At 41.4% G+C, this 13,746-nt stretch overlaps 1 protein-coding gene across 9 annotated transcripts in view; it reads right to left on the reverse strand.

The window, feature by feature from the left end:
• The window catches only part of cdk5rap2 (CDK5 regulatory subunit associated protein 2), a 50,025-nt gene that overhangs the window by 22,528 nt on the left and 13,751 nt on the right, over nucleotides 1-13,746 (reverse strand). For 5 of the 9 annotated variants that reach the window (XM_081390137.1, XM_081390132.1, XM_081390136.1 and 2 more), the window contains exons 10-33: nucleotides 12,325-12,459; nucleotides 11,990-12,109; nucleotides 11,744-11,836; nucleotides 11,362-11,580; nucleotides 10,855-11,025; nucleotides 10,634-10,744; nucleotides 10,341-10,478; nucleotides 9,873-10,052; nucleotides 9,579-9,773; nucleotides 9,269-9,460; nucleotides 8,984-9,116; nucleotides 8,694-8,833; nucleotides 8,486-8,602; nucleotides 8,121-8,267; nucleotides 7,906-8,018; nucleotides 7,677-7,816; nucleotides 5,385-5,516; nucleotides 5,135-5,244; nucleotides 4,921-5,052; nucleotides 4,352-4,417; nucleotides 4,037-4,212; nucleotides 3,499-3,937; nucleotides 1,465-3,055; nucleotides 487-591 (exon numbers count right to left, since the gene is read on the reverse strand). In XM_081390137.1, coding sequence (XP_081246263.1) covers nucleotides 487-591; nucleotides 1,465-3,055; nucleotides 3,499-3,937; nucleotides 4,037-4,212; nucleotides 4,352-4,417; nucleotides 4,921-5,052; nucleotides 5,135-5,244; nucleotides 5,385-5,516; nucleotides 7,677-7,816; nucleotides 7,906-8,018; nucleotides 8,121-8,267; nucleotides 8,486-8,602; nucleotides 8,694-8,833; nucleotides 8,984-9,116; nucleotides 9,269-9,460; nucleotides 9,579-9,773; nucleotides 9,873-10,052; nucleotides 10,341-10,478; nucleotides 10,634-10,744; nucleotides 10,855-11,025; nucleotides 11,362-11,580; nucleotides 11,744-11,836; nucleotides 11,990-12,109; nucleotides 12,325-12,459 — 5,095 coding nt within the window. The remainder of the gene's footprint in view (nucleotides 1-486; nucleotides 592-1,464; nucleotides 3,056-3,498; nucleotides 3,938-4,036; nucleotides 4,213-4,351; nucleotides 4,418-4,920; nucleotides 5,053-5,134; nucleotides 5,245-5,384; nucleotides 5,517-7,676; nucleotides 7,817-7,905; nucleotides 8,019-8,120; nucleotides 8,268-8,485; nucleotides 8,603-8,693; nucleotides 8,834-8,983; nucleotides 9,117-9,268; nucleotides 9,461-9,578; nucleotides 9,774-9,872; nucleotides 10,053-10,340; nucleotides 10,479-10,633; nucleotides 10,745-10,854; nucleotides 11,026-11,361; nucleotides 11,581-11,743; nucleotides 11,837-11,989; nucleotides 12,110-12,324; nucleotides 12,460-13,746) is intronic. The other 4 variants (XM_081390139.1, XM_081390135.1, XM_081390138.1 and 1 more) reach the window with 1 other exon arrangement.

Raw genomic sequence — 13,746 nt, forward strand, 5'->3', positions numbered from 1 at the left:
ATGGGAAACACTTTACAATAAGGTCCCATTAGTTACTGCATTAACTAACATTAACTAACAATGAGCAATATATCTGTTGCAGTTTGTATTCATCTTTGTTAACTTAAGTAAAAATACAATTTACATTGTAATTTCATGTTTTCTCAGGTCCATTAAATAATATTTGATTTTAATAATGTATTAGTAAATGACAATGTTGAAATCAACATCAAGATTAATAAATGCTTTAGAAGAATTGTTCATTGTTAGTTCATGTTAACTAATGCAGTTAACAAACGGAAACTTATTTTAAAGTGTTGGCAAATAATAATATTATTTTCAGTTCTTTACATCATCTCTAAACGTGACGTGATCACCATAAACTGAGCATGCAGTCAGTAACAGTTTGCAAACCATGGATTATCAATAGAGATTCTGAAATTCCCTTTCCATGCAGAAACCCTGACATGCAGTCTTATTAAAACAAAGTGTTTTCCCCCTGTCTACCTGTGCTACTGCCCTCCACCTCCGTCTCACTCCTTCCACTTGTTTCGTACCCGAGGTCCTGTGCCTCCACCTGCACCCCTTTATCATCTCGTTCACCAGGGGGCGCTAGAGCACACAGGCAGGGTTGAGAACAGTAGTCCCCATACAGACAAACACAACATTTTCCTGTAACATAATGCCTGCGGTTTCATATTTGATATGCTAATTTCTAAGGCCTCAGCATTATCAAAACTTTACTTAACTGTTGTACACAATGTTCTGTCTTCTGATTGATAGTTTATACTTTTTAGCAAGTAAAAGGCCTTTTATTATAATTGTAAAAACCTTCAGGTCGTGGTCTTTTTGCTGTGAAATCTTTCACAATTTTTATGAAGTAAATATAAGAATAACCTTTATATTGTTAGTAATATTTAAAGATGAACACTTGCTGGACTGAAGCAACTAAAAAAAATATTTTTTTTTGGTTGAAAAATGTTAAAATTTAAGCATCAAATCAGGCATTGAGAAACATTTATTATCTCTCAATCATCATTGTATTTGCATTGCATTATATATTTTGCCCCATACAATTAAAATTTCAGAGCTTTCATCATAAAAATATCATCTTACCAAGACATTATTTGGAGATAGAGTTACAACTGATTTTTATATGCGTTTTAAGCAGTCTGTTATAATATTAATAAAGATCTCATTGATTTACATCACAAGCTATCAGAATTTCATCTTACATTTTGTCCATATAAAATATCAGCAACTAGACAAACTGCATATTTTTGCTCAGTTTGGGCCTCTAAACAAAATGTAGGTGTTCTTTTTCCTCTGAGAATGAGCTCCATATTCTCACTATACTTTATATATAAGCCATAAAAGCCTGATGTATCAAATTTGATATTCAACAAAAAAAAAGCACATATGCAAACAATTTTTTAAACAAGCTAGTTTCAGCATCTTTAATGTTAAACTGACTGTTTTTCTCACCTTTGTGCTGATCAGATTGTTTGTCCTTGTTAGAGCTGTGCAAAGCAATGATCGACTGAGCAGTCGCCAGTTTCTCCTCTAATTTCCGGCATGCCCTCTGCCTCTCCTTTAGGGCCTTCTGCAAGCCTTCGACATGGCCGTTCCTCTCCAGACTTTCATTTCCAGGTGCATCTGCACCTCCTAATCTTTTGCCAAGCCCACTAAGCTCTTTCTCGAGTTTGGTCATTTTCTGAGCACGCTCAGTAAGAATCTGAAGAAGCATCAAGAGGTTCTTATGAAGATCCTGGTGTGAAGAGACAGATTCCAGAAAATTCTGTTGCTGTAATGATTTGGAGCTCTCCAGGTTCTGAATGGGCGTGCTCGTCTTTTGTTGGCGTTTCCCAGTGCAGACTGGGTCATTCAGAGACTCTCTTTCCAGCAGAGCACGCTGAAGCCTCTCCAGCCATTGCTGCAACATTGAATCGGACAAGTTCTCCACATTAGACTGGTTCGGTTTCGAACAAACATCTACAAGAGACTGGACCGCGCCTTCAGCAGCTCTAATGCATTCACATAGACAGTCAGTCAACTGTTGCTTTTGCCATGAGGGAACCTTCCCTTCCTGTGATCCGGGAGTGCAATTCCCCTCCAGACTTGCAGGTGTGCTGTTGTGCATGGCAGCGATAGTTGCACTCAACTTTTTAACAGCTGCTTCTGAAGTCCAGAGCTTCTCCTGCAGCTCTGCATTCGACTTGCACTGCTGCAACAGTGACTCCTGCATTGTGTCCACTTGTCGTCGTAGGTCAGAATCAGGTCTGGGTGTCGGACCAACCTCTGGGATTTGAGGGACTCTAGACCTGTCGTCACTATGCTGAGAAGTTCTGACCTGTCGAATCAAGTCGTCCAGCCTCTCACAAAGAATCTTTGTGTCTGCTTGCCCAGGGATTTGGTCTATTTGGCTGCTTGTGGTGTCTACATTTTGGAGTGATGCGATGGCAGACTCCGCTGTGTTTAGGCAGTCCAAGAGCTGAGCATTGAGTCTGTCTTTCTCCTCAACAGCCTTCTGAAGTTCTGCACACTGACGCTGTACCGATACATCTCCTGTTTGACCGATTCCACACTCAGAGTCCAGGCTGCAAGCAGTCAGGTACGCAATAGTGGACTCTGCTGCTTGCAGGGCTTCCAGGTACTCTCGGTTGAGCTTGTCCTTCTCTTGTAGCTCCGCCTGTAGCTCGTCCCATTCCTGGACTTGTTGTCTCAGGCGGGAGATTAGCTCCTCTTTCTCCTGGCATTCTTGATTCAGCAACTCTAATTGCGCCATGAGCTCGGATTCCAGATCCTGGTCTGCGTTCTGTCTGATGTTAGTTTTCTGTTTTGTTCCAGTGGTTGGACTCAGCCTAGCATCGTCAATATGGTCTAGTTCGAGGTGTCCGTGCTGAGCTGAGCTCGAAGACATCTTGCTGTCAGTGCTGTAATCAGACTCCTCTGCACCAGTCAGGTCTTTGCTCCTGAGGCGAACGTGGTCTGAAATCACCTCACTCAGATCCTCAGAACTCTGCCCAGAACTCCTACTGGGATTCACAGGTACTGGTAGCCGAGATTTTAAATTCGCCTGAAACAAAGAACATTATTTTACTGATAAGATACTTTGGAAAAGACAAAGGAGCAGTGAAATCAGGTTTGGATGCATCTCCACACTAGAAGCAATAAGAAATGGGAAGAAGGGCCGTACTTTATGTAGTACGCCACACTTTATCTAGTGTGCCGTACTAGATAAAGCTTAGGGCTGGTAATTGGAAGGTTGCTTGTTCCATCCCTGCAAGCAATGAGCCATCACTATTTTGTCTTTAACTTCAAGTTGCTCCAGTGGGCTTGTCCATTTTCTGAGCACTCTCAGTATTGATTTGAAGCATCATAAATAGATTCTTATGAAGATTCAGGCAGAATTGCTTCTTGCCGGGTTTGAACCTACAACCTTTTTGGTTACCAACCATTAGACCACACATTCCCCCTTATTCCAGCAGCATAAATGTAAGTTGTTTGATTGATACTCACTGAATGTCTGGCCACGTGTTGCTTCTGATTCTTGTTGGGTTTGGTGCTTTGGCCCTGCCTTCTTTTTTCATCTTTCTCCTCCATTTCTTTTCTTTCTCTTTGTTTGTTCTCTTTCTCCAGTGTGTTGGCACTTCTCTGAGAATCTTTACGGTCCGGTTGCTTCCTTTCCATGTTGCTGGCCATGCTGACCATAATCTCAGGGTAGAATTGACTTCCAGCATCAGAGGCAGAGTTTCGCTGCAGCTGCTCTTTTAGCATTCGAATGATCTTTCGGTGACCTCTGGCTTCTGAGCGAAGCACTTTCACAGTTTGGTGCAAGTCTCCATGGCTATCGCTTTCTCCAGAACTTTCTGCGCTTTCTTTGGACTCAGTGGCGTTTTCCTCCTTCAATAGTCCACGGAGTTCAGATGCTTCTGAGCGGAGTTTGGCCACTTGCTCCCTACAGATTTCAGCAGGTAAGAGTTTGATGGGTTTTTAAAGTTTTGATTTGATATAAAACTAAAGCTACTGTGTGAATACCTTGTTAGCCTGAACATACCTGAGTTGAGAGACTGACTCCGCCTCACAATCTGTGAGAAGCGTTTGTAATTCTGCTGTTTCAGATTCGTCCCTGAGGAATCTGGACATGGGTGGTACTGCACCTTGCTCTCTCTGTGATTGCTGATTACTTGCACTGGAATCTTCTGGAGAACGATCTCCCTCATCACATCTCTCCTTCAACAACACATGGGACAACATTAAATACAAAAACAAGACCACTGTGAGGTTTCCAGATGAGTGCTAAAGTAAAATTCAGAGCTGAAGATCAAGATAACAGTAGATTAATACAAAACTGACTGATTCTGTCTCTTACCTTCATGTTTGGAGGCATTAGTGTTGCATCATCTTTAGCGGTAGGTGGCTGCTCTCTCTGGGGTTGCTACAGTAATGGGATGTTTGGTGACACATGACTTAACAACACAAAATGCCATAATGGAACAGAATATAAAGAAATCACACAGTAACGGTAGGATGGGTGGCTGCAGGTGATCATGGGTAAGAAAATAAGCCAGAAAGACAGAGAGAGGAGATAACAGGGGTTAGCGGGGACGGAAGAGAGAGACAAAAGAGAGACAAAAGAGAGAAAGAGGAAAAAGAGAGAACTAGAGGGAGAATAAACTACCGCAGACACATGCATAAACACTCATTCAGCAGACAAACACGTTACAGACACAAACTTCTATTGAAAGCCTAACCTACAGCTAACTAATGTTAGTAACTAGAAACTCATCTACAGACATGAGGTCAATCATAAACGGAACACAAAATCAGAAGATTCCTGCTTTCACAATGGCATCAAAACAAATTTCAGCTTTGCACAACCATATTCCAGATAACATTACGAAACAATTACCGGAAAATGCATTTCTAAGACTTTAATACCTTGGTAGGTGTTGAGAGGTTGATAAGGTCTGGTTCTTTCTGAGAGTCTCTTGGATCGTTACCCTTAATGTCATTCTCCATCAGTACCACCCTCTTCTGTAGTTCGGCATTTACTGCCTGGAGCTCTAAGACCTGAAAGTGAGAGTAAAATGTAAATTTAAATAATCATCAAACTTTGTTTGACAAAAATAGTACTTATTGGTTAGGCACGGACCTTTATTCTGAGTTGTTCTACAGTCAAGTGCTGGAGCTCCTCCTCTGGCCCCTCCCCCACACATATACTCATATAGGACGTCTGCTCGCCAATCAAACTCAGCGTGTCCACTAAAATCATCAGATTAATTAGCATATAGTCAAATAACGATGAGTTCTAAGGCATAATACTCAGTAATGAACTAACATAACTAATTTAATCAAGTAAGTCTAATGGGCAAATTATATAAAAGGGTATATACAGTACGTACCAGAATCGTTGGCCTGTCCAACCCCTCCTCCTCGGTTCTGGATCTGCCCTAGTCGTGCTTGAAGAGAAGTGTTCCAGCGCTGAGCTTCCTCCAGTGCGTCACGCATGCTCTCTAACTCTGAAGGGTTCGAACCTGCACACACGTATATACACATTCAGTTAGTGGCATTGTAAACACTACATATTTCATTAATGTGCATCACCCTAATATTTACAAATTGTTTTTTTGGCCTTCGTATTATTTATAGGACAGCTGAGAAAACAAAACAAAATATTATAAGGAGAATGGGAGTGTGCATAATCAGGATATGACAAACCGAATTTGTGCCATAGCATATTATTTGCACTAATCATGGCTCTGATATTCTCTGCATATTTATTTTAGTTTACAGGTACAGAAATAAAAAAAACAAATGTAAAATCTATTCTTCATTGTATAAATTAAACATGCATTAATCCTTACTAAAGTTACAAAAGTTTAGTCAAGAGTAGTGACTTTTTTTTTTTATTTGATTACCATTAAAACAGACAGCAGCGAAGCAGGAATATTAGGCTGTTGTCATTTTTAGTTGCATGGATACTGTTACACAAGCATTTTATTTCTCAACTGTTTGCGTTAATTCAAGACATAAAAGACTATGTTCACAAGGATACTCGCCAAGACGGGGATTTTGATATAATTTTGTGTGAATTAGAGGAAGTGAAAAAAACATTCACAATGGCACCGGGCAGTCCTTATTGTCGAGCCCTGCTGTATTTTGTATGCGTTTCATTTTGTTTTAGCAAGTATTTAATTATTTAACAACTGACATTATACAACTCAGTGCCTTCACACAGTTAATTAATAAACCATTGGTTTGTTATATCGGCCTTTTTCATGCTATTTTGGCGATAAATAGGTGCATCTCTACCTCCAAGCATACAAACTACATTGTGAGTAGCGAGCCACAGTGAGACCTGGGTTGGGAGGAAATTAATCGGGTGCATTTGTTTCAGTTTTGTGAGTGTGCGCAGAGAGATGACTGGCAAATAGAATAAAACAAATTCAATTCGGATCAATTTCAAAATTATGTAGTGGGAATGAACGAGTTAATGGGATAGTTCACCCAAAAATGAAAATTCTCTCATCATTTACTCACCCCCATGTTGTTTCAAACCTGTATGAATTTCTTTCTTCTGCTGAACACAAAAGAAGATATTTTGTTGATAAACAGTTGATGGGCCCCATTGACTTCCATAGATATCTTCCCAAAATATCTTCTTTTGTGGGGGTGAACTTTTGGGTTTTTGTGTAAACTATCCCTTTAAATGATCAAATAAAGATTTTTTTCTGATACACTCCCATACAAAATCTAATACTGTAGGTGTATTTTTTTTTTAATCCCCTAATGGTTAGAGAGGGTATCGCAATGGCAACTATCCCACAAGGCAGATGGGCACAAGAGGATTATAGGTAAACAGAGCAGAAACAGTTTTTTTTTTTTTTTTTCAGCATTCAGTGCCATTCAACACTGTCAGATCCGTTTCTCTTGTGCATTTATATGAAAATGCATGAACTTACAAGAATAAAGTGAGCATATGAGGATGTAATGACAGTTTTGAAGGTTAGTGGATAGGAAAGTTTCTCATTAGTATTTGTATATATCTTGTATATGTTTACACAGATATATACGTTTATAAATAAATAAACAGTCTGAATAAGTGAAGGCATATATGTGTGCAGAGGCAGGGTGGGGTGAATTTAGTAGTGTTCTAGTGTTGATGAGCCACACAGACAGTTAAAACACTTTTATTAGAAAGAATATTTTTTCTATAAATAAATAACATCACAGATGAATGAGTGAACGAATGAATGAACAGAGCAACAAACAGACAGAAAAAAACAGATGAACAGATGAAAAAAGCACAGATGATGGCAGGACAAAATGTCCAAAAAGGACAAAGAAAGTTGAAAAACAGAACAAACATACAAGCATATCAGAAGAAAGAGAAATGCAAGCTTTCATATGAATAAGAAAGGACAGTTATGTGGAGATGGAATGATGAAGAATCTGGATGTGATGTTATTGTGTGTCCAGCTTTACACCAGAGACAGGGTTGATATATAAAAGCCATCCAGAAAGTCAACAACCGGATGGGCAAAATAAAAAGCCTAGCCTTTGACTGGCTTTAGCCCTGCATCATTGCTGCCTGGACAAACTAAAAGGTTCTGACTCTCTGTTTGGTATTTTGGGTGATTATATTTAAAGCATGAGATCTGATTGGTTGTCAGCACTCTCTGGCTGTACTGCACCTTCTCTCTGTTTGGCTCTCTGGATCTCTTTCTCTAGCTGATCTCTCAGCTCCGTGTTCATCTGGACGCCACTTTCTAGCTGCTGTCTGAGGAGTGAAACAGCTGTGAGCTCCAACTGCAGTGCCTGCAGCCTCTCAACACTGAAACAAGACAACATAAAACATTATTAAAATGCAGGTTTCAACATCACATTACAGCATATACAACCTTTCAGGTGTCACACACACACCTGTCATGCTCTTTGACAGCTCTGATGAGGTCGGAGTAGAGATGTTGCTCAGCTCTCAGAATTCGATTTAACTTCACCTGCTCAGTCAGCAAATCAGATAGAGATGCAGCATCCTACAAAATCAGAAGGAAATCAAAATTAGAGATGCTAACGCATATCAGCTTAAGAAGTTGAATACCTGTTCACGCATGAAAAGTGTTTGTGTACTTTTGTACCTGTTGTTGGTGATCTCCTCCAATTATGGTTCTTTCTCTCTGAGGGAGGGAGGACATGCTGAACTCACTCTCACCCAGTTGGGAGGCTTGATCCCGGGTCAGAGGCAGTCTGCTGTCCCCTCTCTGAGACAAACTCTGGTGCAGCTCCTGCAGAGAACCACTCCACAAAATCAGATGGAAAATGTACTGTAATATAACCTCATAGCTCATGGTATGTAGGAAACAATTTCTCTATGGAAAAAATGAATGAGGTTTTTTCTTCAGGAAACCTTCTATTGCATTCTAGGATATTCAATAGTTCCGATCTTTATCTTTAAGGCAGTGAGGGTATATTTTGTGTATATGCATGTGTAATTTACACTTACAGTAATGATTTCTTCTTTAGTTTTGAGTGTCGATGTTAGGGAGTCGATATTGGCTGTCTGTCCCTCTAATCTTGCCTTCAGTTCTGAGACTATGGACTGCAGCTCTGCTAGAGAAATCTGTCACAAACACACACAGTTACTCTAAAAGTCTCATACGTTGAAACACAAATCCACACATTCATAAGACACACACACAAAAAAAAAAGACCTTGAGCTGGTTCTCTCTCTTCAGTGCTGCGTTAAGAGCTTCTGTTTTCTCTGTGAGCTCCTTCTTCAAAACTACCACTGATTTCTTACTGACTGTAGTAATGTTCAGCGTTTCCTCACTGTTTCGCCTGCTCAGCTCGGCTACAAACACACACACAAAGAATAGGTCTAGATTTAATTTAAGTTAGGGATGAATGATACATTGCTGACAATTACCGGGTACAAATTTTACACATCAGTGCGCCTTTACTCTAAAACTGTTGTATTCTTACAGTACAAACACGCTCTCACCTTCTCTTTCCTCAAGTTTCTCCTGTAACACCTCAATGGTCTGTCTGAGCTCCAGCACCTGAGGGGGCGGAGCTTCACCCATCTTCATTTCGAACAGGATCCGATCTTTGTTCTGTCCACGTTCTAGCAACTTCTATAAAACCAACAGAACATCACATGACATTCTACATACATTTTCTACCACAACATGACTATCTTATGACAGCGTTTGCACACTAGAGCATTTGGACCAAGCAATCAATCTAAGCAGCCTTGCAATCAAAAGATTACAGGTCAAAGTCTCACATTGATGAGGGAGTCCTTCTCCGCCAACATTGAACGGAGTTCAGCGGTCTCTAGGTGTCCCTCCTGTGACGCTGTGGCATTCAGTCTCTGTGCGTTTCTGAGCTGCATCTGCGCGTCTGCCAACTGCTTGCGCAGATCCTGCAATTCAGCTGCACTACCATTCAGAGCCTGTATGTGACGCTCCACACTCTCCTGCAAAGACAGAAACAAACAGCTTAAGACATTTATTCCTGCCTACATGTAGAGTGACAGGAAATTGTGCTCTTAAATGCATGTATCAAGCATTAGTGTAAGTGTATGTATGCAGTACCCTCATGAGCTGGTCTTTGCTGCTGATGGTGGCCAGCAGGTTTTCCACAGCGGTCTGGTTCTCAGTCACTAGTCTCTCTCTGTCCTTCACCGCCTCTGACAGCATTGCCTCTGTGAGCTTTAACCTTTGACTCATCTGCTCTGCAAGGTCACGACCCTGAGACTCTGACTGGCTCAGAACTCTATTGGCCATGTCCTGCAAAGTGAATTTGAAAAAAAAAAACACTTTTACACCAACCAAACTCTGACTTGGGCCAGCATAAAAAAAAAAACTCTAGTGTGAAAGTGTGTGTACCTCCATGTCTCTCGTTTTGTTATCCAGTGCTTGTTTTAAGTGTTGTATAATGGCGTCCTTCTCTCTCAGAGCTCTCTGAAGATTTTCTTCAGTCTCGTCTTTACACCTCTGAAGATTCTTCAGTGAGTTCAACAGCTGCTGTAGTTCGAGATCTCTCTCCTTTATGAGAGCATCAAAACTCTACACACACACACACACACACACACACACACACACACACACACACACACACACACACACACACACACACACACACACACACACACACACACACACACACACACACACACACACACACACACACACACACACACACACACACACACACACACAAGAAAGAAACCATTAGCATCTGATTCCACATTAACCCAACACCCTATCAGATATTAAGGGAAGTTAGGAAATCATGTGACAATTATGCAAAATTTACGAATTCTCTCTTTTTCTCACACACACACACACACTAACGTTAATGGTCTCCTCGTTGTGTGAGAGCAGGTTGTTGAGACGTTCCACGTCTCTCTCTTTCTCTCTCAAACTCAGCTGCAGCAAATGGATCTCATTTTCTTTCTCCTCCATGACTGCAAACTTATCATCCAATGCTTTCTGCACACAAAAAAGAAAACAAACACATACACAAAAATATCTCATGTTGAGACTTGTGATCAATATTGTGATATCTGGATTGACACTGGCAGAGAAACATATTTCTTTTAAGACTTCCTTATAAATTCAAAAACAATAAATGAAGAGACACAAACCTCAAGTGCTTTCTCTTTCTCCTTTAGTCGTGTTCTCAGTTTAGCGACCATGGGATCCCCTTCCTCCTGGGTTCTGTTCTTTTCCAAATCTCTAACCATGTTCATATAGTCCTGTTAATACAGTCTGGAGTGAATGAGGGCAGAGGGGTGTGTGTGTGTGTGTGTGTGTGTGTGTGTGTGTGTGTGTGTGTGTGTGTGTGTGTGTGTGTGTGTGTGTGTACCTGCAGCTGCTGGTCTTTATGATTCAGGCTGGCCGTAAGTCGTTCTATAGTGTTCTGTAGTTTTTGTTCAAAAGCACGGTTCTGTTCTTGCTGTTCTAGACGCTGCTGTTCTAGAGTGTTCTCTCTGTCAGCCAAAGTGCCGTTTAGCTTCTTCAACTGGTTCTGAAGATCCTGTAGTTAACAAAAGAAAGCATAATTTTTTTTTTAATTATTATTATTAAAAGATTCTATTGTAACATTAAAATTTCTAAATCATTTTTAGCGAAATGGTATCGCTGATAGTTTTTTATGCAATTAACCATGCAATTCTTCTTTGTATTGTAAGAAATCTTTAGTTAAATATTGCTGTTTATTGAAATGTTTTGAGACAGTTATCAAGCATGTGTCAAATTTTGCGATGTTTATAGAACTGGGCAATACAACAATAAAAAAAATTGAATTTTCCAACCGTTTTCTTATAGTGTATAAACAATGTTTCCTGTTTCTGCATGTGTTCGTGTTACTCACGTTAGTATCCTTGTCTCCCTTCTTCTTCTGTTGCTGTAGTTGCTCCAGCTCTTGTTCCAGCTGCTGTCTGGCCTGCTGAAGGAGGGAGAGTTCTGAATCTCTGCTGGCGAGCACACGCTGCAGCCTCTGGGCTTCCAGCAGCGACGAGTGAGCCTCCGCCTGGAGCCGTGACAACTCAGCCTGCTGCTCCAGGAGAAGAGACTGCTGGTCTTCAGCCCCCTGGAACACACAGAAGAATGTAATACACACACTACACAAACCCTTCACCCACTCCTATACGAGTAACTAAGTAGCATGACGGTAGCTCTAGCTGTCAAACAACTGCTAAATCAAAGATTAGAGTCTTTACTCAAAAGTGCGCCATAACACATGAGCTACATGCCTGATATTTCTGTAATTTGGCTTTATGAAGGGCCTCTCGAGCCTTAGCCAGAGCCTGATCCTTCTCTTCAAGATCACCAGATAAATCTTCAATCTAAAAGAGAGACAGAAAGAAAGAGAAATAGCATTTTATGATAGCTTTTGTTGTCAAATTTGATTGAAATCAAAATTTAAGGGAAAATTATGTTATTTGAGATCGTTTTCAAATACAATATGGAATCAGTGTCAATGTTTGACTGAGTCGTACTTCTTTTTCCTTCTCTTTGAGAACTAGACTGAGGCCCTGGATGGTTTTGTCTCGTTTTAAAGAGTTCTTCTTCTCTGCAGCCAGCTCGATCTCCCTCTCCTGAAGCTCATCAGAAAGAGCCTGAAACACAGAAGGGAAGCCAATCAGACTAACACATATGTATCCTTTGCTGTTAGTTTAATGTCAATTTTCAGTTTAGAGGTCATGCATGTACAGAACCTATTTCTAAAATGCCAGAAAATTATTTGTCATAGCTTTACCGGCCATGTTAAAATGGCTAATGTTAATTTTTGAGGCCTGTAGTTTGCATGTATGCAGAGAGAATTTGTTTTTACCTTCTTTTCGCTCTCTGTTTCTTCTAGCGTGTGTTTGAGTGTCTGGCTTCCGCTCTTGGCCATGTTCAGTTCTTCAGTCAGCTGTCTGGTCTTCTGCTCCAATCTGCTCAGCTCATTCTGCCTTTCAACTAACACCTGTAACACACATAAAAACACTTAATTTGAGACAAACAAAAACAAGGCTGTTGAGAATAGTAATAGAATTCGTTGCCTTTAATGTTCTAGGCAGGTTGTTTTGTCGTACTCTACTGTTTGAGTAAGCAGAGGGTCATCAAAATCTCACAGCCAGTGTATGAGGGGTGTACCTCCTGTTTGAGAGGTGTGTAATCATCATTAAATTCCTCCTCCATCTCTCTTAGACTTGTCTCCATCCTCGATTTCCATGACACATTCCTGTGGGCATTTCCACGTGTGTACTGTGGATGTTTCAGTACTGGAATCTTGCTCCCATTGCAGCGTGGGACGGGCCGCACTCCTTGCACACTCTTCAGGAGCTGAAGTATATCAAACAGCACCGTGGTCGTTTCTACGGTTCCGGGGGTTGAGTTTCTCAGTGGCCGTCTGAAGGGTGATGCACTGATGAGGGCATGGTCATGCTGCTCCAGGGCCACTGATTGGAGGGAAGCTGAGCGTGATATCAGAGTGCTCTTCTTATGCACGACGTCCAGGTAGTCTCGACTAAGAGAACGAGGTCGGGCTCCCGGCCCAACAGTTGTTCTAGAACGCGTGTCGCTGCTCTGACATGAACACGAATTTGATTTCGAGCGGTGCGAGCGATCTGTTCTACTAAGAGGCTCAAGGCTCACACACCTCCTTAATCGACCTTTGAACTTCTCCTGTTGGCCATCACTGGCCGTACCCACAGCAACAAGCCCTTGACTTCTTCCTGAAGAATCCTGTATGTTATCAGCCCACACTTGCCGCTGCTTTGGTTGAGGTCGCTGGATGCATTGCAGCTGTTTTGGACTATGTAAACTTGCTCCAGTCTGAACTTCCTGTTTGAGAGGTTTCTGTGATGCGTTTCCCCCTAGTTTGGTTGGGTTATGTTGTCTGTATTTGTTCGTGATTTGCGTTTTCAGTCCATCTCTCTCCTTCTGTAGCCGCTGCAGCTGAGCAGCTTGTGCTTTTTGCAGTTGTTCAATGGCGACGTCGCATTGCACGACACGCTCGAGCAAGAACACGCATTTCCCGCAGAGAAACTCACTGTGACCGTCCCGTTGCAACTCCACACCCAACACATGAGAGAGGACCACTGCCAGCCTCAGACGGCCACATGCACTGAACAACCAACGACACTGACCGCCCTGCACGCATACGCCGCATACACGGCATGGGTCACGCATGTTCACCAGACAAACACTAAAACTCTGATACCACTGACAAATAAACACACTTCAAAAACATGGCATCGCAAAGCTCTCT

This window comes from Scardinius erythrophthalmus, assembly GCF_964197995.2.
Source record: "Scardinius erythrophthalmus genome assembly, chromosome: 17".
NCBI lineage: Eukaryota > Metazoa > Chordata > Actinopteri > Cypriniformes > Leuciscidae > Scardinius > Scardinius erythrophthalmus.